Genomic DNA, 26295 nt, shown 5'->3' on the forward strand with positions numbered 1-26295 from the left:
GTATGGTACTTCTCCTGGGCTCCTAGAGACATCTACATTCTGGCCTTGGCAGTAAATTTGACCTGTCCTCCAACTAAATCCTATAGGTGCCTGGTTCTTGCTGGCAGATTTAGCCTCATAAAGGACAGGAAAATCCTGGCCCTTGAAAATAGAGAACTTGTTGGTAGGAAAAAAAAAAAAAGGATTATTTATGCATTGAAGAGGAATTTAGTTCAGCTGCACAGAAAAACTGGATTGTCCCATGAGAGGACCTGTCAGGAGGAAGGGTGGGCCTTCTCTGGGGAGGGTGCCATCGTTAGCAGTAGGCCTAGTAGAAGAAGCATCTCTCCCAGGGTGCTCGATGTTCAGGCTGTGAAGTTGGGCAAAGGCCCCGGTGCTCAGGAGGAATGCAGAACTGGTGAGTGAGGAGTGAGTGCCCATCTGAGAGGCAGGACTGGTGACGAGGGACCTCTTCCTTGGCTCTTCTTCCCAGAGCAGGGTATAGAAGGAAAAGGCTAAGACCTTCCACCAGTGTTCTCAAAGGTTTGGCTGGAGGAAGCTGGAACCATGGTCAAGGTCTCTCTTCCCCGCTCAAAAGAAAGTGAAAGGATATTAGCCAAGATATGGAGTGGACTTGGGCTGATCTATCAGGGGCTGAGTGGAGAAAGGAACTGTGGCATCTGTACAGATGTGTATTTATATTCTGTTATAAACATTTAACAGAATACTACTATTCAGTCTTAAAAGAGAAGGGAATCTCGTCATGCACCATAACATGAATGAACTAGAGCGCAATACATTAGTGAAGGAAGCCAGGCACAGGAAGACAAATGTGGCAAGAGCGCACTTATCTGTGAATCCAAAGCAATCAAAGTCACAAAGCAGAGAGTAGAATGGTGGTGGCCAAGGCTGATGGGGGTCATGAAGATTGGGGGAAATTTGGTCAAAGGATACAGCATTTCTGCTTGACAGGAGGAATAGGTTCAAGGCATCTAATGCACATCACGATAACTATAGTTCTTAACAACATACTGTATATTGATTTTTAAGCATTCTTAGCAAAAGAAAGCATTTGAGGCAATACATATATTAAATAGCTTGATCTACCTGTACACACATGTGTGTACACACATGCCCTGTCCACACCATAGATATATTGTATTTTTTTTTTTGCTACTTAAAAATTAAACTCAAAGTGAAAGCAGAAAGCAAGCAATGTCTTGGTCCCATGTGGGGCCCTAGGCACCCCATCTTTAATTGGATCCCAAAGAGTCCCATCTGGGACCAGCTTCATTGTTCTGAAGATGCTCTCATATTTTCAAAAGCAGGGTGGTGACCCCACCCATGAGAACAGACTCACTACAAGGAATCAAGTGGAATTACACACTGGCTTGGTTCGGAGACCACTTTGACGGTCCTGAGAAGTTCTGCTTTGGTAAGTGTGAACATACTGCAAGGTACATTTTTCCGAAACAATTCATACAACAATCCACTCTCTTCTAGTTTAAGTGCCTTGAGGGTGGGGACAGTATGTTTTTATCTCTCATAGGGGTGTCGTGTCCAGCATAGTTTCAAACATTCATTGAGTTTACACGGAGCTATGCTTTGGATGTAGTTTGGCTGTGTTTCCCCATCATCGCCAGCGTGGTATGTTCAGAGGAAGTGAAACCTTTAAAAGGTGAGTCCTAGTGGGAGATAGTTAGATCCTTGGGGGAAGACGGAATCACCCTCAGAAAGGATTAACACAGTTCTTGCAGGATGCCAGTTAATAATTCCCATGAGAAAGCGTTGTTATAAAAAGAGCCAGCCTGGCCCCTCATCTCTCTTGCTGCCTGTCTCATAATGGGATCTCTCCCTCTCCACACACACTACCGCCCTGATGCCATCTACCGCATGCAGCTGGGGACCCCTCACTCGAGGCACAAGAGACAGAGCTCTCGATCTTGGACTCTAACCTCCCAAACTGTGAACGAGGTAAATCTTTTTTATCAAGCACCCGGCCTCCGTTATTTTGTTGTGGTCACAGAAAATGCAGGAACAGACATTTCTTGGTTCACTGAAATGCTGATTGTGCTTGCTGTGGCTTATGATTGGGTCACATTCCTGCTCTCTGGATGGAAGGAGGTGCAGGGTGTACTCTGCTCGAAGGAGCATGAGCATCTTGGCTCCCCCTGTCCCTGACAGGCTCAAAGTCCTGACTGAGGGACGTCATTGGTCTTTGCTTTCATTTGTTGTTTTTTAAAAATTGTTCTAACTTTTAAATCTTAGGTACAAATGTTAACCCAGAGTGAAAATGACTCATGGTCTCCTTCTTGTGTCAGGCTTCGCTTCTGTCTGGCTGACAGAGCCAGGTGGCTCCTGAGTCATCTGGAAAGGCCTGTCCTAACATTTGGACCCTCTCCAAACTCCTCTTCAGAACAATGGGTGCTTGCTCCTCGTTCTGTCCTTTCAGAGGGATCTCAATCCCCAATACGTCTCACAATACCCCTCTGAGTAAGGGGAGTAAGGAAACCTCTCCTAGCCCGACCCTTCTTGCCTTGGAAACATATTTCTCTCCTGATACAACTAATTCCTATAGCCTCACTGTGGGCAGGAAGAGCTGGGTCCCCTAAAAGAAAGACCTTGTTCATTGAAATAGAGCAGGATAAAGCAAATGCCTGAACATTGAAACACAGCAACGTTCAGCAAATATTTAGTGAGCATCTACTAGGTGCCAGGCACTGAGATTACAGTCTGAACAAGACAAACAGGACTGTTGTCACATCGCCACATTCTACAGGCCAAGCAGACTTGGCACAGTGGTGCACACAGCCAATTGGACCTAATGGCTGCAAAGAAGATCAAGTACAGGTGCAGGAATGGATGTAACTAGGGACCGTCAACATTGTCAGAGGCAGGGAATGGCGGTGGATCAACCAGAAAACTCCTCTTCCAGGTAGGAAGAGGTGAGCACAGCAGAGCAATGTGTCTCCCCATTCTCTGGGAACTGGGAGAGAAAGGTCTGGTGGTGCAGCTTCGCAGTTTGAGCAATCAGAGCAGGAAGGATAACATAAGGACATAAGGAGGGAGGAGCAGTGGGGAGTGGGGTCCCCACTCCAGGGTGGGTTGGTGGAGTCCAAGGAGCAGTTTGAGTACCACTGTCACCTTCTCTATGTCATGTGGCTGACTCCGAAGCCAGCTACCAAGGCAAGGATGGTGTGTGGAGAAAGCAGGAAGTAAGAGCCCCATCTTTTGGAGGGTGGGTACCATGAGTTGGTCTCATCCCACCAACCCCATTGCCAGCCCCTCAAAACCATGAGTCCCCCTTCACCCTCAAAGGAACAAAACCAAAGCCATCAGAGCAGATCCGAGCGAGGCTCAGGTCTGACAGAAGCAGAACCCGAGAAGCTCAGCAGATCTCCCGTGCCCCCTGCAGGGCCTGGGACTCCAGCCTCCCTTTCCCACAGCCTAGGGATTCCGGACTCTCCTCTGTCCAGCCCCTCCTCCCCCAAGCAAAGAATCACAGCCTTTGATGTCCCCAGTTATGGAACTGTGTTCCTTCCTCCTCGCCAGCTTTGTCTAGGAAACACAAAGACAGTAAACAAGGGGGTGGGTAAGCAGAGAGCTGAGATTTTTCTGGGAATGAGAATTAAGATCAGACTCAGGGTCTTTGGCCATTTCCCAAATGCAATGAGTCGATCACTGCCAGGGACAGCAAGTGTACAAAGCTCTTGGCAGTGACCTCTACTGATTTATGAGGGGTTCTGGTTTGTTTCCCTGTTCTGCAGACAACCAGTCTTAAGGGAAATGTATACCCAGAATCTGCAAAAGCGCTCAAGAGGCACTGGCAAGACCGGCCACACCCCTGCTGCAGGCAATGCCTAAGGGGCTAGAGAAAAAGAAGTTTTCTCTTTTCTTCTTCTGTTTTTTTCTTGTCTTCTTTTGCCTTCCTCTTCCCTTCCTTCTTTCCTTTCTCCACATTTTTCTCTATCTGCCCCTACTTTGAGATGATCCAGTTTGACTATAAATAAGCAAAGGTACCAGAGGTCACACCTGCTTCTGGACCAGTGGACAGACTGCCCCTCTAGGGAAGGGAGTGTGGTTCTCCATATGTTGAGACACCAGTGCTGTAAGGCTCTAATTCACACCAACTGCCGTAGCCACACTTCTTAGTGGTGGGAGGGAATCACACCCCTGTACCTGGTGGCAGTCGCAGTTCAGGGATGCCACCCTGATGAGACACACCACCTCCATTTTCCCTTTTTGGGATGAGCTGCTCCGATAATGGGGTGCTCTGCTTGCCTGCAATGCTACAGCAGAGGGAAAAGCCAGTGGGATCCGTAGGGCCTGGGGTGCACGTGGGAGCTGGCATGAGCGAGGGGTACACGCTGTCTCGACACCGCACCTGCTACCAATCAATATTTTGCTGGGAGAGTCCTCATTTGGAAATCTCCTTTCTTTTTAGACAAAACACAGCGACTCTCACAAGAGGTGGGGAAGGTAACTGGACAAATGCACACGGGTGCAGCTGAGCCCGTGAAAGGACCCTTAGGTCCTCCCCTTTGCAGGTTCCTAGAACAGCCAAGATCTCCTCCCTTGGCTTTAGAACATGAGCCCCCCTCCCCGCACCCCCAGCAGGGAACCACTCAACCAGAGCAGCGCATGGCAGCTGAGAGCCCTTCTTGTGATTTTCAAGTGCCCTATTTTTCTTTTTGCAGGTGCCTGTGTCTCATGGTTTCTGTCCACCCCTAAGCCTCCCAGAATAGCATCCAGATTGGGGGCCATCGGGTGCCTCATAGTCAGTGGAAAGGGAGCGAGGGACAGATGTGATGTGCTGTGCTATGCTGGGTGGGGTGACAGGGAAGGACCCGGGCTGGAAGTCAAAGGCTTGGATTCTGGTCCCCACTTGGCCCTTTCTGGCTTTGTCAATTGTGCCTCAAGTGTAGAAATGTAAGTGGAAGCATTACGAAAAACACGATGGCTGCCAGGCCATAATAATCACCTCGTGCGTGGCTGTCCTTGTGAGAGATGGCACGTGGCTGGTCAGAGGGGTGGAAGATGGCAGAGAAAGGGAGAAAGGGCAAGCAAAGAGATGCAGGGAGCAGAGCCACACGACTTTAGCTGTCGGTGCCGCTCACCCTGACCCAGGGCACAGGGTCAACAGCCCCCTTGTGCAGGAGGATGCTGAGATGACGTGCTCACGGCAGTACAGAGCAGCCTTTGAACCCAGAGCTCAGATTCATCCCACTCTGGTGTGCTGCTGATCCTTGTCCTTGACTTGGCTTCCAAAAGGAGTCAGTGTCTCCTGGCTGGGACAAACTAAGCCTTTTAGGTGTGGCTGCGGGATTCGAGGTCTAACTCTGAGTCACCGCAGTGGTAGCTGCAGCTGCTGCTCCCAAACAGCATTTAGGAACCATTCACGACCACCACCGTTATGGAGAAGACGGCAGGGGTGTCCAGCTCGCTCTGGTTTCTCGCCTCACAGCGGGCCACTCACCACTTGCCCTCCACACCCGAAGGAAGCTGTGAACAGCCTTTGGAAACCAGGTGCCAACCTGGCAAAACATGTCCTTGTCTTCAACCAGAGGTCGTTGGACCTTAGGCAGGTTTAGCTGAAGTCAGGGAAAATTAAATTCTGTTTCAACCTGGATCCGGAAGGACAGAGGACTGTGCGCGGTGGGAAGAACTTGAAATGGGTCATAAATCAATACCTGCTTAATCAGTGTAGACGAGGAAACAGAAAAGACACCACAGCAACACGGGCATCTGCATAAGGTCGTTGTTCCTCATGGATGTAGCTTTGGATGACCATTTTAGGATTGTGTGGATCTTAAACGAAAAGAGCCTATTTGGATTTCCTTGGTCTCCTAAGCAGGACGTGGGGGCCCCTTTTCATTCAAGATCAAGAGACACTGTAAGAATAAAAGATATTTTACCTTTACCCTGTAAAACATCCATGTAGACACACTCCATTTAACTGGCGGAAGGGCAGACTGTATTTTCATGTTGTTCAATCCCTGCGCTCAGATAAGACTAAGTTAGAAGACAGCTTCGCACAGTGCCTCTTACCTATCCAAATACCATGGGCTTTAACTTAGAAATTTGTTTTCTTTTTCCTTTTCAAGATCATGGGATCTGGTGCAAGAAATCTTTGCTAGAAAGTATCAAGAAAGACCTTTTGGAATTAAATTCTCTGATTGCCCCTCTCTAGGAACTACTACTTGCAGAAGCCGATCATAAACAACTGGTTTGTTCTCTTCAAAAACGCATCGATCCTGCTGCTGTTCATCTCCCTAAAATAAAACCACCCACAGAATCAAATGAGTAACTCCTGCAGCAAGCAGGGCTGTGCGTTCTTTACTGAAGGATGTCTGCATGGGAGTCTACCAGGAAATGCCCTCAGAGAGAGGATTAATACCAGGAAACTTGGTGCAGTCTTGTGATGCTTGCGTACAATGCTACCACCTTCTCCACCGGAGCCAAGATGAATCATCTGCCTGGCTGGGAAGACTTCTACTTCTGAGCCATCCAGGGCAAACATCAAATCCCCTGGCCTTTGGCTTTCAAACAAAGCCAATGTTAGAAATCTTTCATTCCTTAATCAAGCTGCTTTTAAACATCTAAGTTAGGTAATAATAGAAACTTTTGGCCAGAGGCTTCTTGGTGGGTGTAGATGGGATGGTGTCTTTCTCAGCTCTTTTATCACCTAGATCTCATCCTGGCCTTGAGGTGGCCATTTGATCATTCCATGAATTGATGCTGACTGCGTAGAATTCTGGAAACTTCGATTGATGGATGATTGAGAGAAGAGACCAACCTAGGCATCTGTGTATTTCCAGAGCCTAGAACATCTGGCACTTAGCAGGTATTCCTATTATTGCTGAACTGGCATATTTAGAAATTCAATTTAACTAGCATTTATTGTTCACCTACTATACGAACACCTCAGGAATCTTCAAAGTTTAAAGCTCAGGGACAAATTGCTCCTTCTCCCACCCCCTCTAATTTTAAACGATAGGCATATCTAAGAGTGTTATAATCCTAGATTGTTAAGAAATTGTTTTAAAGAGCCTCAACCTGAAACAGAGCCTTGCCTTAGGGTTGTAGGGACTTACAAAGGGTAAAGAAGAACATATTTTTGCTTCTATCAAATGACTTTCAAATCTTGAGGTCTTGAAGGCCCAGATACTCCAAGTAGAGAGCAGGTTAGGAAAGGAGCCAAGCTTGGACAACCAGCAAAACTAGGTGGGAACCTACAGGGACCCAAGCCAAGGGCTAGAGTTGGTCTTCCCCATTCAGTGGTCAATTCATTGGATGGACAGGTGTCTAATACAATCTAATTTATCGATCCAGTTTGTTTTCTTTGTAAAGAATGACGTGCTCTTAGACAAGTTCTGTCCAGTGGCCAAAATGATCTAAGTCTCCTGTTTCTTCTGTGATTCCTTCAGAATACAACTTCATGCCCCATAGGCCAAGGTCTTCCAACTCATATGGGAGAAAGGATGTTCATGAGATGGTTGGGTGGGCAGATGAACAAAGAATGGAAAGGACCCAGGGACACAGTCTTTGGAATAGCCTTGGATTCTCTGAAGCTTTTAAAATTGAAGCCAAACAGGCACGGTGCCAGCTACTTGACTCTTGCTTCCCTCTGGAGTCTGTGGAGACTTTGGAAAGAGACAAATGTCCTCAGAGGAAACTCGGGTCCTCAATGATTCCTTTGGTTTCATTCTCCCCTCCAGCAAAGCTTTAGACTCTAAGGTTCAGACCTCTCCCCTGGCCCTCGCTCATTGTTCACCACCCTCTGATTCTCCCTCTGGAGACCTTCAACTCTTTCCTACTATCTTCAAGATGAGAAAGTTCAAGTTCCTTAGGTGGATACTCAAGGACCCACCAACATTTTTTTTTTCCCTGTAGGAGCAGACTTCTACTTGAGAGAATTTCTTTTTGATCTTAACTTGGAAGAGAGACCCTGGGGACTACAAAAGCCATTAATTTTTTAAGTTTGTATTTACAAATATTTATTACTTTTTGCTTTTTAAAGGAATTCTCAGGATTATTAGCTCATTTGATTTCTCCAAAATCTTAGGGTGCTGCGGAGAAGATGATATCTTCATTTGACAGATGAGGAAACTAAGGTACCAAAAGCTCGAGATGCTTGCCCGAGACCACCTTGCAAGAAGGTGACGGTGTAGGTCCTCCAATGTCTTATGGTTGAGAACAGAGAATTCAATTCCTAGAATAAAGAACTGAGTCCTTTAAAAAAAAATCATTTTTCCCCTTCCCCTCACAAGGCTAAATCTATGAAATTGGAACAACACAGCGAACAGCTGACGGCTCTGGTCACAGCCCACAGACCTTTATGGAAGATTTGGTCTTGGACCAAATTTTCAAAAAAGCCAAACAGATCAGCAAAACACAAGTGCAAATGCTGGGCTCATGCTGACAGGGTATATTGTGAAATATTTCCACCAGAAGCAAACACAGGCAATTAACCTTGCTATAACAATGCATGTGGTCAACTAAAAAATGAAATCCTCAGAGAGAAGCCACACCCCACCCCCAGTTCCCACTTCCAGTGAATACATAATCTCCTTGGGCCTCCTCACAGGCTACTGACTGCCAACATAGGGCACATGCTCTTGCTTCTGTGGGTTTTGCAACCACTGTGGAGGGCATGTGAGGTAGGCACTCACAGCTCCTGATCTCAAAGGGGAAGTCAAAGGGCTTAGGTGTCACGGTTCCCTCTTAGCAGATGGATAAACTAAAGGAAGAAAGATTAGAGGATTTAAATTAGAAACAACATAGGGCAGAAACAGGACCAGGGCCTATATTCTGACTCTGGGCTCTCTTCTAGGGATCAGAGTTCCTCCAGGTCTCAGGGGACACCAAGCCCCCAGCCCTAGCAATCTGGGGACAATGTGATCTGAGCTATAGATTCTTGGGAGTAAGTTGGGAGACATGAGGGAAAGACCTTGTTGGTCAAGGGCTACTGTGAATTTTAACCTCTTCTCCTTAGCTGGAAACTTCTCATCTACACCTGCTCCCGCCAGGCCCCGCAATCAGTGCTGACCAGGAAGGCGGTGTGGCTGGCTGACTTCTCTATACCTTTCCATCCCACTCGGAAACATCCTCGAGATTGCTATGTTTCTGTGACTGCACCCAAACCAAGGCTTCTCTGACCTCCCTCCTCGGAGAAACTTGGCAATTGACCATTCCCAGTCTGCTCTCCTGTACCTGTCTGGGTTTCTGAGAGCATTTCACTGATATTCAGGATCTGTTGATTGAAATAGTTGGAAAAAAATGAAAAGAAGTTTCTTTGTTAAAAAAAAAAAGGAATGGAATTTCATTGTCCACAAATAAAGTTGTATGGGGCACACAGCCATCCTGGTTCATTTTTGTTGTTTATATTATCACATGGTAGCTGCTTTTGTCTGGCAGGATTGACTATTGTCACATGGACCCTATGGCCCACACAGCCTAAGATTTATTCTATCTCCTTCCAGAATGTTTCATTCTCTAACTGCCCCTGGTTTAAGGTAAAAGGTAGGATTACCTTATTTGCATAATTACCCTGTAATGGACTAAATATTTGTCCTTCAAAATTCATCCTGTTGAAAGCCAAATGCCCTGATCTTGTAGGTGGGGCCTTTGGAAGGTAATGAAGTTTAGATAAAGTCCTAAGGGTGGGGCCCCATGATGGGATCAGTGTTTTTGTAAAAGGAGGAAGAGAGACCAGGGTTCTTTCTTTTTACTACCATTAAGAGGACACAGCAAGAGGGTGGCCTTCTGCAATATAGGAAGAGGACCCTTCTCAGGAAACAAATCTGCTGGAAACTTCATCTTGGATTTCTCAGGCTTGAGAATAGTGATAAGTAAATGTTTCCTGTTTTAAGTCATCCGGTCTGTGATATTTTTGTTATAGCAGCCTGAGCAGACTAACACAGAAAAACTGAGTAAGCAAATATAGATGGGTCTCCAACTTAGGATGGATGGTTTAATTTACAACTTGTTTTACTTTATGGTGATATGAAAACTATAAACTTTAAACTTTGAGTTTTGATCTTTTCTCAGACTAGCTACATGTGGTATGACGGTGTTGTAATACTGGGCAGTGAACCTTAGCTCCACATCAGCCTTGTGATCACAAACAACTGATACTCTACAGTGTGCTGGGTTGCTAAGCTATGAGGTTTGGTAGCTGATGTGTATGAAATGCTTTTTTTGGGCTTGTAATATTTTTTAACTTATCACGAGTTTATCAGGATGCACCCCCATTGTAAGCTGAGGAATAGCTATTTACCAAAATAGGGGTTCTCTCTGGGTGCTAATGTTACCTGCAATTATTTGAATTTTTCATCAAGTATCTTATGAGTACAGTATTTTTAAAAGACTATTCATGGCAAATAAAGTCGTAAATATTTTCCCTGTCTTACTGTGGGCTGGTTACTATTAGTAGTTGGCGTGGTCCATTTCCCCTGGTCCCCATTTCACACCTGCATAGGTTCTTCTATATCTGTCTTCTACAGGTGAGGAAAGGAAGACTCCAGGGAATTTATGTAACCTGCCTCAGGTCACTCTGCTCCTTAAGAAATAACAGGGAACAGGCTGAAAATTAGCTGTAGGAGGGTGTTTACTTGAGTTCATGGGAGACGGCTTTTCCCAGATATGGAGAAAAATAGATCCAGAGTGATAGATCTTTATATCTGGTCCACCTCACAAGATTGCTTTAGAAATAAGATAAAATGTATTTGCAAGTACCCGAAAGATTGCAGAACACTGTCGTAATGAAGGCTGGGTATTCAAAACTTTGCCAAGTCATACATAATGTGCTTGCTGACTGTCAAGTTCTCCCATGAAATCTTTCTTGAGTTAGAAACAATGTAAGTGTCCCAGGAAGGAGAACTGGTTGACTAAATTACAGGGTTTCCATAAACTGTTCCACATTGGCAATGCAGCTTCCAGACTCCTCTGGCTAATGTATGATACAGAAAATGGGTAATAAGCCATCATCCATGATGTCTTTGAGAACCAGATTCTCAGCACAGAGAAAGGAGGCGCAAATGTAAGAAGGTGTGATGGTTTGGATATGTGATGTTCCCCCAAAACTCATGTGTGAGACACTGCAGGAATGTTCAGAGACGAAATGATTAGATTATGAGAGATTAATCTAATCAGTGAATTAATCCACTAATAGATTAATAATTTTAACCTACTGTCTTGGGGATAACTGCAGGTAGGCAGAGTGTGGCTCGAGGAAGTGGATCACGGGGGCATGCTTCTGTTGTTTTATATCTGGTTCCATCTTCTCTTTTTCTGCTTCCCGGCTGCCTGAGCTGAGCAGATTCCTCTGCCACACCCTTCTGCCATGATGTTCTGCTCACTCAAGCCCAGAGCAATGGAATCAGATGACCATGGACTGAACCTCTGAATTTGCAAGCCAAAGTCAACTTTTTTCCACTAAGTTGTTCTTGCCAGGTATTTTTGTCACCATGACAAAAGGCTGATTAACACAGAAGAGGTTAAATAAAATGCCCTTTTGTTCTAAATTTAAATCAAAAGCATAATATGAACTCCTGATGAACTTTTGTTACAAACAATAGTAATATATTTTCTACTTAGCTCCACCCACTCAAAAAGGCCTATTAATGATGAACAACCCAGGAACAATGAGCACTCCTGTGTCCAGATTGTGGTTCCTAAAATCATTTCCCACCAAGAGGAGTCCTTAGAGAAATGACTTCTTCCAGGTCTAGGGCAGAGCCTGGAACATCTTAGTTTCTTAGCTATTTAGATGACATCAAAGACGATGAGGGTCATATTAGCCACAGCCAACTGGCCAGAGATGGGAGAATCCAAGCATTAATAAAAAAAAATTACAAAGAAAAGAGATGAAAACACATCCAATAGGCTTAAATTCATGATTTGCAAAGATACTAAAAGCAGAACAAAAAACTCTGATTGGTAACAAGGCAGAAGATAATACATTACTCATTGTGTTGAAAACTAGCAGATAAATGGAAAGACTCAAACATTTCTCCATCACAGAGCTTGGGGCCTGGTATAGAGAGGAGGTGCTCAAAAAATACTAACCACAGTGCAGTGTATTATATGCACTGCACTCCTAGTTAATGAAGTAGTTGAGAAAAGTTTTTTTTCCCCTGAAAGCATTTCACCTAAAAGGTGAAGAAAGAAGGATACATATGAGAACACCCCCATTTTGTAACCCCTAATTAATTAATGGATCAAAGCAATAAACATCAGTAGCCACTAAAGACACAAAAAGAGACAGCCAGACATTCTGTGCTCCTGAGGAGAGAACACTACACAATCCATAGAGTAATTTTGTCCACAAAAATCAAACCTTAATCTGATTTAACATCTAAAGCAAGCAACAGATTTATAGGAAATAACAGATGATAGAAGAACATGTTCTATAGCACCATCAGGCTGTGGTCAGAAAAATCCACACTGTGAAAATCTAGGACAAAGGGTACAATTCCTTCATAAATACATTGCATAGCGGCAGAGGGAGGGAAAGAGATAAATGGACCCCATAGATTAAAGAAAAATTAAATGTTGATCTACTGCAATGTATGAATTCTGATTTTAAAGAAAGATTTTTTTAAAAAGGTGTTTATGAGACTACTGTTAAGTCCAAATACTTACCTGATGTTTAGTGATATCAAGAGATTACGGCTCACTTGTTAAATTGTGATTTGGGAATTGTGATAATAGTAACACCAAAGGGTCAGTGTCCAGGGGAAAAAGTAGCTAAGTGTGGCGATCCATCACATCTTGATGAGACTTGAGGCTGAATAAGGGCCCATAAGGGTTTGTGGTTCTGCTCTTTCTACTCTCCCATTTGTCTAAAAGTTTCCAAAATAAAATAAGAAAATAAGAAAATAAAAAATTAAGGTAAATCCTTCCTCATGTCACGGCCAGAGTGATGACACTGGCTGGGGATGTCATGGTTCTGACCAGTATCCCCCTTCCTATGATTCACGAATAATGGAGAGTTGAGCCTAGTGGTTTAGATCATCCATGTCAAGAACCCCATGGAACCTCTCCATCACCCTCCTTACTGGGCCATGCCAATCTGGTGCTTGGGATATACACATAAGTCTACAAAAAGATATCAGAAATAAAAAAGAGTGCTCTTGGCTCAAATATTTTGCCTCAGAGCTTCAAAGGGCACAGGGGACTCATGATTTCATAGAGACAGAGAATCACATCTGCCCAGCACAGGCATTTGACGGTGAGAACAAGGTTGGTATGATGTTCAGGTTGGCAGGTGTTTCCATCTGAAGTTCTGGGCCAATGACCAGGGACACTGGTTGTGTCTTCGTGTCATTACTTATATGGGTGCAACAAGACTGAGTTTCCTAAACCAGATAACCATGTCTGCAGGAGAGCAAACCACCCCAATTCCCTCTGGGGACCCCACAGGTGAGAGAAATGAGTGGCGTCAAGGAAACAGCCAACGGTCGAGCCCTGTCTCTGGGGCAGGAAGTGAGAAACGGAGCTGATAGGTATCTTTAGAAATGGCACCTCCCAGCCTTCAAGGTTAAGCCAGCTGTTGAGGTGGCTTTGGTGGTTTCTGTTTCTTCCGCCAGCCCCACCCAAATCTGCGAGCATCCTAGGTGTGCCCTGCAAGCTGGGAGTCCCTCCTGTGGGCTTGCTTTAGTCCTGTTCACCCCTCTGGGCCCCTTCTTGCACTGTTCAAACTGCCTGTTTACTGGTCTTCTACCTCATTAGCCCATGATCTTATTGAGGACAGGGGCTTTGGTCTGTTTCTCATGTTGTCTCATCACAGAGCTCGGGGCCTGCTGTAGAGAGGTGCTCAAAAAACACTAACCGCATAGTTGGAAACCACCAGGGAAGCCGTGCAGCGTGGTGGTTTTGAGTGTGAACGTCACAGCTAGACAGACGTGGGCCCTGTCGGCTCACGACGCACCTTACTCACGCTGCATTATGGTTTGCAGATTCTACCACTGACCTATTCCAAGACTTCAGATCTTATATAAAACACTTCGAGATTTTCCTGGAAAAGATAAACATGTACAGACAGTCCCCAACGGATGGTGTTTTGAGTTGGGATATTTTTTTGTTTTTTTGACTTTACAATAGTGCATAAATGATCGGCATTCAGCAGAAGCTGTACTTGGAATTTGGACCTCTTCCCGGGTTAGATATGCCGTACAATCCTCTCTGGAGACAATGGGCAGTGGCAGCGGGCCACAGCTCCCAGTCAGCCATGGGCTTAGAGAGGAAGAAAGCCAATGCTCTATGATGTATTGTGTACGCTGAGCTCTGATAGGCTGTATTGAATGCAATTTTCAACTTCAATTAATATTTTAATTTGGGAGGGGTTTACCAGGACGTAACCTCACCCATTGTAGGCTGAGGAACATCTGTCACTGTGTATTTCTGTGTAATAACATAATTCATCTCCGAAAACAATTTTGGAATTTTGTTGTGCACCTATCTGGAATGGTTTCTGTTGAGGGACTTACATAAAACAAAACTCCCACATTCTCACTACCCACAAAGCCATGGACTTATGTTCAAAGTGCCTAGTGGTGAGGTGGACCACAGAACAGAACACCTTAGAGCACAACCATCGGTGTCGACTAGCAAACCTGGGCATCTTCAAAGGTGTATCTCCCTCCATCCTTGACATTTTGGCTGGTTATCTCATAGCTGTGAGAATCCAGGTTGATTGCACTGGGGGCTCCTGGAGCCAGAAACTCTTGCCAGATTTCTTCCACCCTCTTGGCCACATCCTGTAGCGGTTGTTTCTTGAGATCTTGGACAGCCAGCCAGAACCTGGAGGGAAAGCAGAAATAGTTCCATCCGGATCCTGATGGAGACAGTCTCAGAACTGATGTTGCATGAAACTCATTCTGTTGCATCTCCCAGCCGGCCCTGATGCCACCACATGGGTCACAAGGACCATAATTGGGTTCAACTAGAGGCATCAAAATGAGGAAAAGATCACAGGAGCAGGCAGAATCCTGAAATCATACATAATACCTGGGCTGGAGTGAGCCAGCCATTTGTGTTAGAGATGGAGAAATTAAGCAGTTCACACCAGCGTTCAATATGGTGCTTGGCATACAGTAGGTACTCAATACAGAACTTTTAGATTGAAGAGGGGCTCATCTGGAACAAAGCAGAAGAGGCATACATGGGCGACCTCTCTGCCAAAGATTCTCCAAGGAGTGCCAAAGAGAACACTCTCCTACTCACTTCCATTTGCCTCTCCATAATCCCTCAGCAGGGCAGGGGAGTTGCGTTGGCAGTGCTGCGGGTGAGCTCATTTCTGCTGAGAGCAGCAGCAACCAGCGCCAACTCCTGAGCAGCAGCTCCCAGGTCCCAAGGACGGTTCCCAAGGCAGCCGCTCAGTGGACCCAGTGCCGAGCAGCACACTCTTTGCGAAGGGGACAGGCCAGTTTCCCCAGCAATGAGATAGGAGGACAGGACCCATGCTCTGTGAGTTCCGCAGTCACGGGAATATCACCCGTAATCCAAATGAAAGGGGAGGACAAAAAAGCTGAACCACCACATGATGGAAAGTGCATTCAATCTGTCATCGAATTTCATCCAAAGTAAGATGTACTTTTTTTTTTTTTTTTAAAAAGGTTAAACATATTTTTCTGTTATTCAGAGAAATGGCTTAGGAGTCAAGTGTGTGGCCCAAAGGCGCCACTCAGTGGCATATTGGGGTAATGCAGCCCCATTTCCACAAGGGCAGGGGTGTGTGTATGCCCTGGGAATGCTGGGCTCCAGCTCTTGTCCTGTTTTGCCATTTAGGATTTGAATGATCTCCATAAAAGAAAACCCTCACGGTTCCCTCATGGATCCTGAAGATGCAGGAGAAAGTCAGGGAGGGAGATAGCCTCTCAACCAGCAAAACAGGAAGGAAGGTTATACTTTTGTCTTAAATTGTTGTACCTTTCCAGGTGTCTCTTTTCTTATCTGTGAAACGGGTACAAAGTGGGTGGTAGGAAATGTGGCACAGAAAAACTTTCTAGGTAGACTTAAATGTGAAATGCTTTCAGGCTCCCCGGGATGGGGGGCACAGGAGGGGGTGGGAGCGGCTGCCACAGGCTCAACACTGCCCCTTTTGACCCTTGGCATTTCCACTTGGGTGGCCTGCTTAGCTTTCCAGGCTGTTGTCCATGCAATCTATTGTCACCTGTCCTTCAACACCAGCTCTCCTTTCTGCCACTGGTTCTTGGTGCCACTGGTCCTCTGGCTCCCAGGGGAGAGGAGAACAATAGTTCTCTTACCCAGAGTCCAGAGGGCTTTGCAAGGAGTGTTAACCTGCCCATTGCTCAGGTGGGTCTTGGAACTCCTCCATCTCTTCCACTTCTCAGGCCCATCCTGGGGCTTCCTCAGGGCTCTCCGTCCACCTCTCAGGTCTGCCATGAGGTGAGGGGCAGCCGGGATACCTGGAGGTGAATACGATCATCTGGCCGCAAAGGCCCTAAGAGGTTTTCTCTGGCCGGTGAGCAATGCTGGAAGCCCTGAGCTAAAGAAGAAGGCCCAGGGTTAGCTTTTCAAAGGACTGGGAGGAGGGTCACAGGCAACTCACTGAAGTCCGAGCCAGGGAGGCCTCCAGCACAGCCTGGAGCAGGGGAGAGCCAGTCCCCTCCCAGAGCCCCTCCAGGATGAATCCTAGCTGCATGCCGCTCCCCGGGTCAGCGTCCCTCCCTCCCCTTCTGCTCTGCAGTTTCTCACACAAATGGATGACACAGGGTGATTTTCTGCCTCCTCCATCAATGTCATGTGGGATGTCTCCTTCTGTCACCTCTGTCCCTTGCTGCAGTCTGCTGCGAGGAAGAGCAATGGAGCCCTGCTGGAAGGGCCCCGAGGACCCCAGCAGCTTGAGTCCCACAGACTCCCTGTAGTTCCTGAGGCCTCGGGGTCCCTTGTGGAGAATTCTGTGGGAGCCACATCAATGCCATCTACTCAGCTGGGTATAAGGAAGGTCTGGAGCTGATGTCATGCCAAATGTCAGACTCAAATTTAATATTATATATATATAAAGGCTCCCTCCATCAGAGAGGACCATGAATTTAAAAAAAAAAAAAGCACAAGAAGAAACAACAGACTGTTCAGAGGAGCGAGGGTGGGGGAGGAGAGAGAGAGAGGAGGGGGTAAAGAGGAGGGGAGGGGTAGGGCACAGGGGTGACATCCCGAGGCAGCAGTTTTCTCTGCCTGCATACACAGGGACACAGCCCAGCCTCCTGTCTGCCTTGGAGATGACCTGCCTTGTCCCTCCCAGGTGACAGAGAAAATGCTGTCACAACAGCATCCTGACATCCCGTATGTGTTTACCGTCATGGCTTCGAAGAACCTTTGTGGCAATTTGAAATTCAGAACAGGCTTTGGTCTGTGTTTGCCATCTTCCCACCCCACAGCTCCCCGCTCAGGCCACATGTCCCCCCACCTCCCGGCAAAGAGCCACAAAAGCTTCTCTCTGCACATCCACCGCCGAACGGAGGCCCATTGAGGCTTGCGAAGCGGCGGCTCTTATCAAAAGCCTGCAGGTACCGCTCCTCCCAGGACGCAGCAGGGAGTCAAATGCCAGCAGCAGCCTCAAATCCACCCATCCTTCACTAAGCCCCCGCGGCTGCCAGCACAGGGGCCGTCATGACTGGCAGGCCACAAGGGCTCCAGGGTATCAGGGAGACCACCTGTCCTGCCTCGGCCCCTCCGGTCCCTGCCAGTCGCCAGAGCAGCGGGAAGCCATCCGTGTGCAGGCATTCAGTCCACGGCAATGGCTTAGAAATAAACGCAGCAGGCGGGGGAGAGGGGACAGCCTTGGGGGAGAGGCAGTCGGGCTCAGAAACCACTGGGACGAAGCCGCGCGCGGTGCACGGATGGGACAGTCCAGGGGCTGCCTCAGGTGGCCTCCTTTCTCCCTAGCTGCGGGCCAGGAGCAGGGATCTTCTCCCCGAGGCTGGCTGGGGCGAGAGGGACCATGAGCGGTTGATCCCTTTCCTTCCTGCCAGGCGGTCTGGCAGCCCGCGGTTTCCAGCTTCCCTATCTTTTTACAAACTAGAATTTTCGTGTGTTGGAAAACACAGCTTGGGGTTGGTTCCCAGAGAAAAGCAAACTCCGCGGCAGATGGAAGTGTTTCTGTGCCCTCTGCTGGTCAACCAGGGACTCAGACCAACGGATGAAACTTCAGCTCAGTTCCTTGGCTGGGGTGAGATCCTGGGGTGCCCACATGGGCAACCCCATCACCAGGCTGAGCTGTGCTCACTGGGCACTGGCTGAGCTGCTGCAGAGGTCAAGGTGCTGTGGGAGTCATTTGGTTCTGACTTATGCATTTGGTTAGTGGGGGATCCCGCTGGCCCTAGTGAACCTTCTGAGGTCTTCCTAGGACTTGGGGTAACGGCTGCAGATGGCAGCCCCCCGTGCTCTCTTTTAATTGCTTCTCCCTTCAGCCGACACGGTGTGGAACTAGGATCATCAATCTGCAGGTTAGAAGAACAACCACGCTCTCTCAGGAGACGTTACAGCTCATAAAAAATGTACGGGGGGACGCTCTTTGCTGCAGGTTTTGATTTTTTAACTCACGCCTTGCCAAAGCAGCAAGAGTGTCAAATCAGGGAGGACAAAAAATTTGTGACAGGGATATAGAATGGGGCTGGGGCAGGTGACAAGGAGCCACCCATTCTAGAATCTAGAGAAGGAGTAGGTCATCCACTCAGTGGCGCTCCCTAGCTCCCCTCTTCAGAGATTTGAGGACCTTGCCTGGTGGGTGGGAAGCGACATACAGTCCAAAGGCACTTAGGTGACAGCTGTCTCCAGGGGACCACCCTATGCACATGGAGTTGTGTACTCAGCTCAGGGTGGGTTAGCAAAGGAGAAAAAGCGGCAGTCCCCGCCACAGATGGCCACAGCAAAATGTGCTCTGGCCATGTCCCCTCTCTTGTCATCTGGAGATGACAGCTCATCTCACAGACTTGCCCAGAAGAAAATCATCAGAGGGACTTTCCATCACATCACGCCTTCCTCAAAAGATCCAGGTGACACTTTGGGGTTCCTTTGTTCCTCATTCCGAAATTCTGATACAAATTCAACACTTGGCTACTTAACTGGCCCTCCAAGTGCAGTCAGTGTCAGTGTTAGGATCTAAGCGCATCTTCTGCTGAGAGATGTTAAGTGAGCCCAGGAAGATGGAGGGGAAGAGGGGACTTCGTTTGCGATGGGTCCAGCTGGGTCTGGTCAGTCCCTCTGTTTCCTTGCCTGCTCAGATGCCAGGGACCTGGCTCTTGACCAGTCCTGGGGAGAAGGGAAACCCCCAGCACAGCCCACACAAAGGATGGGCAGTATCTCCAAGTCGCGTTACCCACGCAAGGGGTAAAACGTGGTCAGCTCTGAATCTTTGGGTCCTAAGTCATGGGAGGTGCTAAGACAGCATCCGTGGTTGAAGGAATGAACATGGAAGGAAGGAGAAGAAAACTGCTTTGTGACAAGTGACTAAAGGGTCCTAAGGTTGTGTGATTTAAAACTGAGCTTTCCTCTCTGTATCCAATTATGCTGAATATCATAAAAAAGGAATTTGGGCCACCAGAGAGGATTTTAGAGCTCTTGGGCTATACTTTTTCTCTCTGCTCTTCTATTTTCCTTATCCTCTTTCCTGCCGTGGATCAGAGGCGACCCTCTTTAAGTCTGGATTTATGCATGCATGCTGGGGGCCAGCAGAATCCCACATGCACACGCACATTCTTTCACCCAAGATTAAATGTAGCTCTCCTGGCATGGAGGAGGGAGCTGGCAGAGGCACAAGTGGTGATGGCCAGAGGAAGCCATGAACCCCTGCCAGGGGCACACTCCTGGTGCACGCGGGGCCCTGAGTGTCCTGCATATTTGGTGAAACTCTCCTGATTTGATTCATGGCCCTGGCTATACTTTGGCTTTTCAGTATGAATGCTCCACACAGGAGAAGGCAACAGCTAAGCAAGCAGATGTTCTTGGGATCCTCATGATGACCAGGACCCTGTGGTCATTCTTCAAACTCTCTGTAAGGGTGTAGGTGGCCCTCTTGTGTCATAACCTGAAAATAAGGTGCTCACCCTTCTTTGGTTCATAACAGGCACAGGGATGCCTGGAAAGACAGCATACAGACGGCTGGGTGGCATCTGTTGACCCCCCCCAGGACGTCACAGTGTGGGCAATCCCACTGCCACCTGTGGGTACTTCCAACACCCAGTTTAACAGAATATTTTCCCGGCCTCTTCTTTGTCTGTGGATATCCTGTGTGTACTTTAAGTCTAGCTTACGATTTGCCTCGCCTGGTCTGCATCCATTCTTCTCTCCTTTACTTACTTGCAAAAATGGTTTTAGAGTTTACACTTATTTATATCCATTTAATGATTTAATCATTTCTTGTAATTTTTTTTTTTTTTTATCAAGGACCTACAAGGTCGTTGCAGGCAAAGATCACACATCTTGGCTGTCTTGCATCCCTACAGAAGCTCTGGGGGGACTTGTTGTGGCATACATGTGTCATAAATGTCACCTGATTGATGTAAGGGACAGAAGTGGTCTCTAACTTCAAATAAACATCATGGAGTTTGCACATTGACATCGGGCAGGACAATCTTTTGCCCATAGTATATGCTCTGAGCTCTCAAGTAAAAAAATTTTAAAATTAATAAAACCCTTTTTTCAAAAAATAGCACTGTAATATTAGAAATAAACCTTTAATTAAAGAGAACTTAGTATGAAGAAGAGACAGAAAAAGAAAAAGAAAGAGAGAGAGAGAGAGAGAGAGAGAGAGAGAGAGAGAGAGAGAAATTTCCATCTTATCCACTGAGAAGTCACCAGTTTGCTAAAATCACTAAGGGATCTCAGATAAGTCACATTTCCATGAGTCTTTCTGATTTTTTTTTCCTGGTGGGGTGGGTACTGGGGATTGAACTCAGGCACTCAACCCCTGAGCCACATCCCCAGCCCTATTTTGTATTTGATTTAGAGACAGGGAGTCTCACTGAGTTGCTTAGTGTCTCGCTTTTGCTGAGGCTGAATTTGAACTTGCCAGCCTCCTGCCTCAGCCTCCAAGCTGCTAGGATCACAGGCATGTGCCACTGTAATTGGTGTCTTTCTGATTTTTGATCTGACATAATAAGAAGCTGGATAAACAAAAACTTGCCCAATTTTTCATGATGAAGAACCCTCTTTCTTTTAATACATGCCCTTTTCTTCCTCTCACATTAGACCCTATATTTTGGATGTTTTATTTTTTTTCTTCTATTAAGTAGGAATTATCAACACATTTCCCTCACAAGGTATTAGATATTGACCAATAGAAATAATCAGATATTCTCAGTGGCATCAGATCAAAGCAAACAGCACATGGAATTGATAGAATTCTCACCCAAATGGGGGGAAAACATGCTTCAATTAGACTGTGTAGTTATGTCTCCCGTTATTGAATGATATGTACTTTGGCTTTTTGAAATTCTAAAACAAGCCCATTGACTCCTTTCTTATATTTAACTTTTCAGAGTTTCAGGGCTTTGGCCTGGGATGGGAAGTTCGGGGGAAGAGGTCATCGGAGCTGCCTGTCTACTCTGAAATTCCATGATTCTGTGGTTTTCCTTAATCGATGGTGTCACCAAATCCATTTGAGGATTTAATTATTATCAAAGACAAGTTTCCAGGTAGTTGAACAAATGTCATCAAATTGAAACTAAAAAATGCTGTTGTTGGTAGAGATGCTATTATGGGTGATCACAGAGTTGCATGTTTTATTTTCTCTTTTCTATTTCAACCTAAGGCAGATTAGCTGGAATTTGAACATGAACCCTAATAATGTATTAATTGAGAAAAAGAGGTGGAGAGACGGATTATGCCGATTCCTTCACACACCTTTGGGGGGATAGTTTAAACTTTTGAGAGATTTACCTGAGGTTTTCTGAACTGAATTCGGACTCCAGGAATCGAAGGAACTGGTCCCGCCCCACCTGGTCCTTCAGTATCTCATCGAAAGAGAAACCCCATCTTTTTACTCGTTGCTGGCTGGGCTCTTTGCTTTGGGGTGGAAAGAGAAGGTTTAAAAAATGATCAATACCTGGCAAAATCCTGTACCATATTTAGTTCAACAACTTAAAAAATCACTTGTGCCACACATTGAAGGGATGTATTTAAGCAACAGATTCTATGAGACTTGAACACTTTCCAAATGCAGACTCTTGTACAACAACAGTAATCACAGTAAAAAGTTTCTTTAAAGGAGGCATGTGAAAGGGCAGTGGGTAGTGAGGGTCATCGGGGTGTCCTCCAAGTGGCTGCTGTCTCCTAGAGATGTAACACCACCAATTGATTGGCCCTTCCTGGACTACTCCTGTCAATCATGGGCCCAACATTTGGTTCTTTTTTTTTTTCCCCACTTTCACTACAATCCTGGATGTTTTGTGAATCCAACCTTTCATCAAAATATTGTCCCCTATACCTCTTGCTCTTTTCCGAATCCACCAAGGAGAAATTAGCATCTGTTCAGAGTTGAGTGATACGACTGGTCAGCAATGCTTCGACTCATCCTGAATAAACCACATTCACTTGTTTGGAAGCAAGAGAGTGGTGCATTCACAGATCGGTTTAGCCCTAACATGCAGTGTTATGAGATGTTAGAAACTGTTCTAAGCATTTTACATCTGCAACTGAATCACATCTGCATTTTACATTTTACAACTTCTCTGTGAAATATGTATTAGCATTATTTCCATTTTCCAGACAGAGAAACCTAGGTCCAGTGATCGTTTGCCTCAGGAGACACAGCTAAGTGTCAAGAATCAAATCTGACAGTGTGGTTCCTGAGTGTGGCCCTAACTCTGCTCTGCTTGGTGAGTCAGCATGGCTGTCATTCACATTCACACTAAAGGAGCAGCGACCGGTCTTACTCTTTTGGTGATGGGCCATGAGAATATTTCCTTCAGCATTTGTCTTGCCACCCAAGGTTTATTTACTCCTGACTCTTCCTACAGCAAGAAGGTTGTCATTCAGACCAGAAGCAGAATTATATGTCCCCACCCAAATCCGCTGAATCAGAACCTACAGTTTAACAAGATCCCTAGGTGATTTCCAACCACATTGACACTGGGAAGACATTGGTCTACCAATAAATAGTTTTCCTCTTTTAGAAATAGACCCATATTTTTTATGATCTCTAATAGTAAGTGAATAAAATCAACTTTCCTCTTACTAAGGAATTGTCATATTCTTAATATTTACCAAAGAAAATTTTGTGTAGTAAAAAAGGAGGCAGGGAGTTTTTGTTGGAAGGCTTAGAAAAGCCTAGACTAGATTTGTTCCAGAGAATTTTCTGATGGTAGAGATCTTCCATAGCTGTACTTTCTGATATGGTAGCCACTAGCCACAGGTGGCACTGGGTACTTGAAAAGTGGCTAGTATAATGGATGAAATAAAATTTAAGCTACATTAATGTTAAATAATTTAAATTTAAATAGCTACATGTGGCCAGTGGCTATTGTATTGGATACATTGCTCTACATCTAAGCCACCCAGACCCAACTATTTCTGTATCAACAGATGTAACTGGCAGTAGCAGTGTCTTCTAAGGACAGTGACCAGTAGATCACTGGGAATCAGCGAGGCTTTGGCTGTGAACTTGCATTTCCAGGCAGAGCTCAATAGGGTCCAGGGGGTAGACTAAGTCCATCAGGGTTGTAAACAATGGGAAATTCCATGAAAGAACCAGGCTGGGCCTTTTATAAGACTCGAGGAAAGCCTCTGTTTTCTCTCAAATGCAAGCCACAGAACTAATCAAACTCAGTAACTTTCGAAGTGACCAAAATACTATTTATAGAGAAATGCCCCTGAGGTTGATGCTAAAAGCTAACTGAGGCCCCGGAACACTGCAGGGCACCATGTCGTTCTGCCCAGGTCATGCCATGGACACAACTATCTGCTCCTCACCAGCCAAGGAGTCCAGCTCTGCAGGACGACATTGGTGGCAGCTGCACCTGATCAAAGGCTGTGCCCAGAGAACCAGAAGTGGAGAGTGAGTCCATTTCCTCTTTCCCTCCCTCCCTTCCTCTCTTTCTCTCCTTCTCCTTCTTCTCCTTCTCCTCCTCCTCCTCCTCCTCCTCCTTCTTTTTTTTTTTTTTTTGGTACTGGGGACTTAACTCAGGGACACTTGACCACGGAGCCACATCCCCAGCCCTATTTTATATTTTATTTAGAGACAGAGTCTCACTGAGTTGCTTAGCACCTCGCTTTTGCTGAGGCTGACTTTGAACTCGCCATCCTCCTGCCTCAGCCTCCTGAGCAGCTGGGATTATAGGCATGTGCCACCACACTGGGCAGTGACTCAGTTTTCCTAGTGACTGTCTCATACACGCACATTTTCCACCCATGTCATCAGTTTCTGATACCAAAGCAGAGTGTCCACACTCACCCCACCTGATTCCTGAGTGGTGGGTGGGAAAAGGGCAATTTTGGGAGCAGGCCAGAAATCTTGGACTGTCACGATAGATATAAACAGGGAGAAAGGACTAGAAACCAGAGATGTTTAGAAGGGCTCAAGGTCACTCTTCAGGAGAAACCAGAGGGTCTGAGGAGACCAGATTCCTGATGTATTAGCTTCCTAGGGCCGTCAGAACAAAGGACTAACAACCTTAAAACGGCAGAAATTTATCGCCTCACAGTCCTGGAGGCTAGAAATCTAAAATCGAGGTGTTGGCAGGCTGTGCGCTCTCTGAGGACTCGAGGGGAAAAACTGTTCCGTGCCTTTCCCTCCACTGCGGATGCTCCAGCAGCCCTTGGCATTCCTTCACTTGTAGATGCCTCTCACGCCCAGGCCTCTGTCAGCACCCAGGCCCTCCCTGTGTTTCTGTGCTTGACATCTGCTCTGTGTGTGTTTGTGTCTCTGTTTTCTCTTCTTATGGAGACGCCAATCATATTGAGTTAGGGGCCCACTCCACCCAGCACGGCCTCATCTTCACTAATTCATCTGCAACCACCTCCTTTACAAAAAAAGGTCAGAGGCTGAGGTTCTAGGAAAGACACAGAACTGGGTGATGCTGTTCAACCTAGCATACCTGAGTTCCCTCAATGACCCGTTATTCTCCATCCTCTTTCTATTGTACCCTCCACATCTGCTTCTTCTTGTCCCCCCCACCCCACCCAGTATTTGACCATTAATATTCTCTTCTATTAACCATTTCTTGGACCCAATTTCTCTATGCATATCTTTTCTTTTTCACTTGGGGATTTCCAATATCATCCACTTTAAGGCACAAGACTAGATCTGGTACAACCAGAGAGATGAAAATTTGTGCTCTATATGTGCAAAATGAATTGTAATGCATTCTGCTAACATATATAACAAATTAAGATTTAAAAACAGAATAGATCTGGATGCATTGCTACTACTGAATGGTCTCTTATGGTTATAATTCTAAAAGTTAAAATATCTCTTGACATCCATTCCCAGACAACTGGTACAATAACTTTTGCATGGACAAACTCATGCAAGCCATCCACGACCCCACATCTGTTGTGTAGAAATGCTTCCCCTGAGACCTATTTTTTATTACATACAGCTTTGTATCGTCATTTAGCTTTTTAAGGGCTGTGTCATTGCCTCTCCAGCTATACTGTGAGTCCTTTGTGTCTTTGTATTCTCCCTTAGTACTTTGCACGTGGCCAGCGTTCAACGCTAAAAGGAAATCAATAAAAAAAAAAAATTGCATATGGTGATGTGGCTGAGGGGTCCTTATCCTGACAGCATTTTCTAATCACTAGCTGGATGCCTTTTTTCCAACTTTTATTTGTCCTCGGTGAATCTCATCAAATTCCTTCTTCCTGTTGGGCATCTCAAACCAACACATGGAGAAGACAGGTGGCTCTCCAAGGGAGCCTGAATCTCCTTCCAGTTGATCTCCCAGCTAACGAGCATAGAGGAAATTTCCCAAACTGGAAATGAGGAGGCCAGATTCAGAGGAAGCAGCCATCTATAAAAATGCCCGTTTCTCCTGGTCTGGCATAGGGCTAGGTGTGGCGCAAGGACTTTACAGGGCCCCACTGCACCTCAGTAGAAGCCAAGGAGGTAGATACCTAAATGTCCAGAGTCCACAAGACATCTGGTTGCCCAAGGCCACAGAGCTGTAACATTCTGGAGTTGGAATGCAGGTCTGGCTACCTCCAAAGTCCATTCTTTTTTTTTCTCCCCCCAACTTTACAATTTTGCCTTCTACTCTGGTCCCCTCATTTGATGTCTAAACCAAGACCTGGGGGAAAAATGCAAGCTATCTGCAAAACACAAAAGTGTTTGTGTTCTTCCTCAAACTCACT

General features: G+C 46.1%; 1 protein-coding gene across 4 annotated transcripts in view; it reads right to left on the reverse strand.

Annotated features, from left to right (window-relative positions):
• Rgs6 (regulator of G protein signaling 6) overlaps positions 1–26295 on the reverse strand; it is a 557159-nt gene that overhangs the window by 25844 nt on the left and 505020 nt on the right. For all 4 annotated transcript variants that reach the window (XM_077799511.1, XM_077799513.1, XM_077799512.1 and 1 more), the window contains 2 exons: positions 21886–22011; positions 14598–14784 (listed from right to left, as the gene is read on the reverse strand). In XM_077799511.1, coding sequence (XP_077655637.1) covers positions 14598–14784; positions 21886–22011 — 313 coding nt within the window. The remainder of the gene's footprint in view (positions 1–14597; positions 14785–21885; positions 22012–26295) is intronic.

Source organism: Urocitellus parryii, chromosome 6 (genome assembly GCF_045843805.1).
Source record: "Urocitellus parryii isolate mUroPar1 chromosome 6, mUroPar1.hap1, whole genome shotgun sequence".
NCBI classification, from domain to species: domain Eukaryota; kingdom Metazoa; phylum Chordata; class Mammalia; order Rodentia; family Sciuridae; genus Urocitellus; species Urocitellus parryii.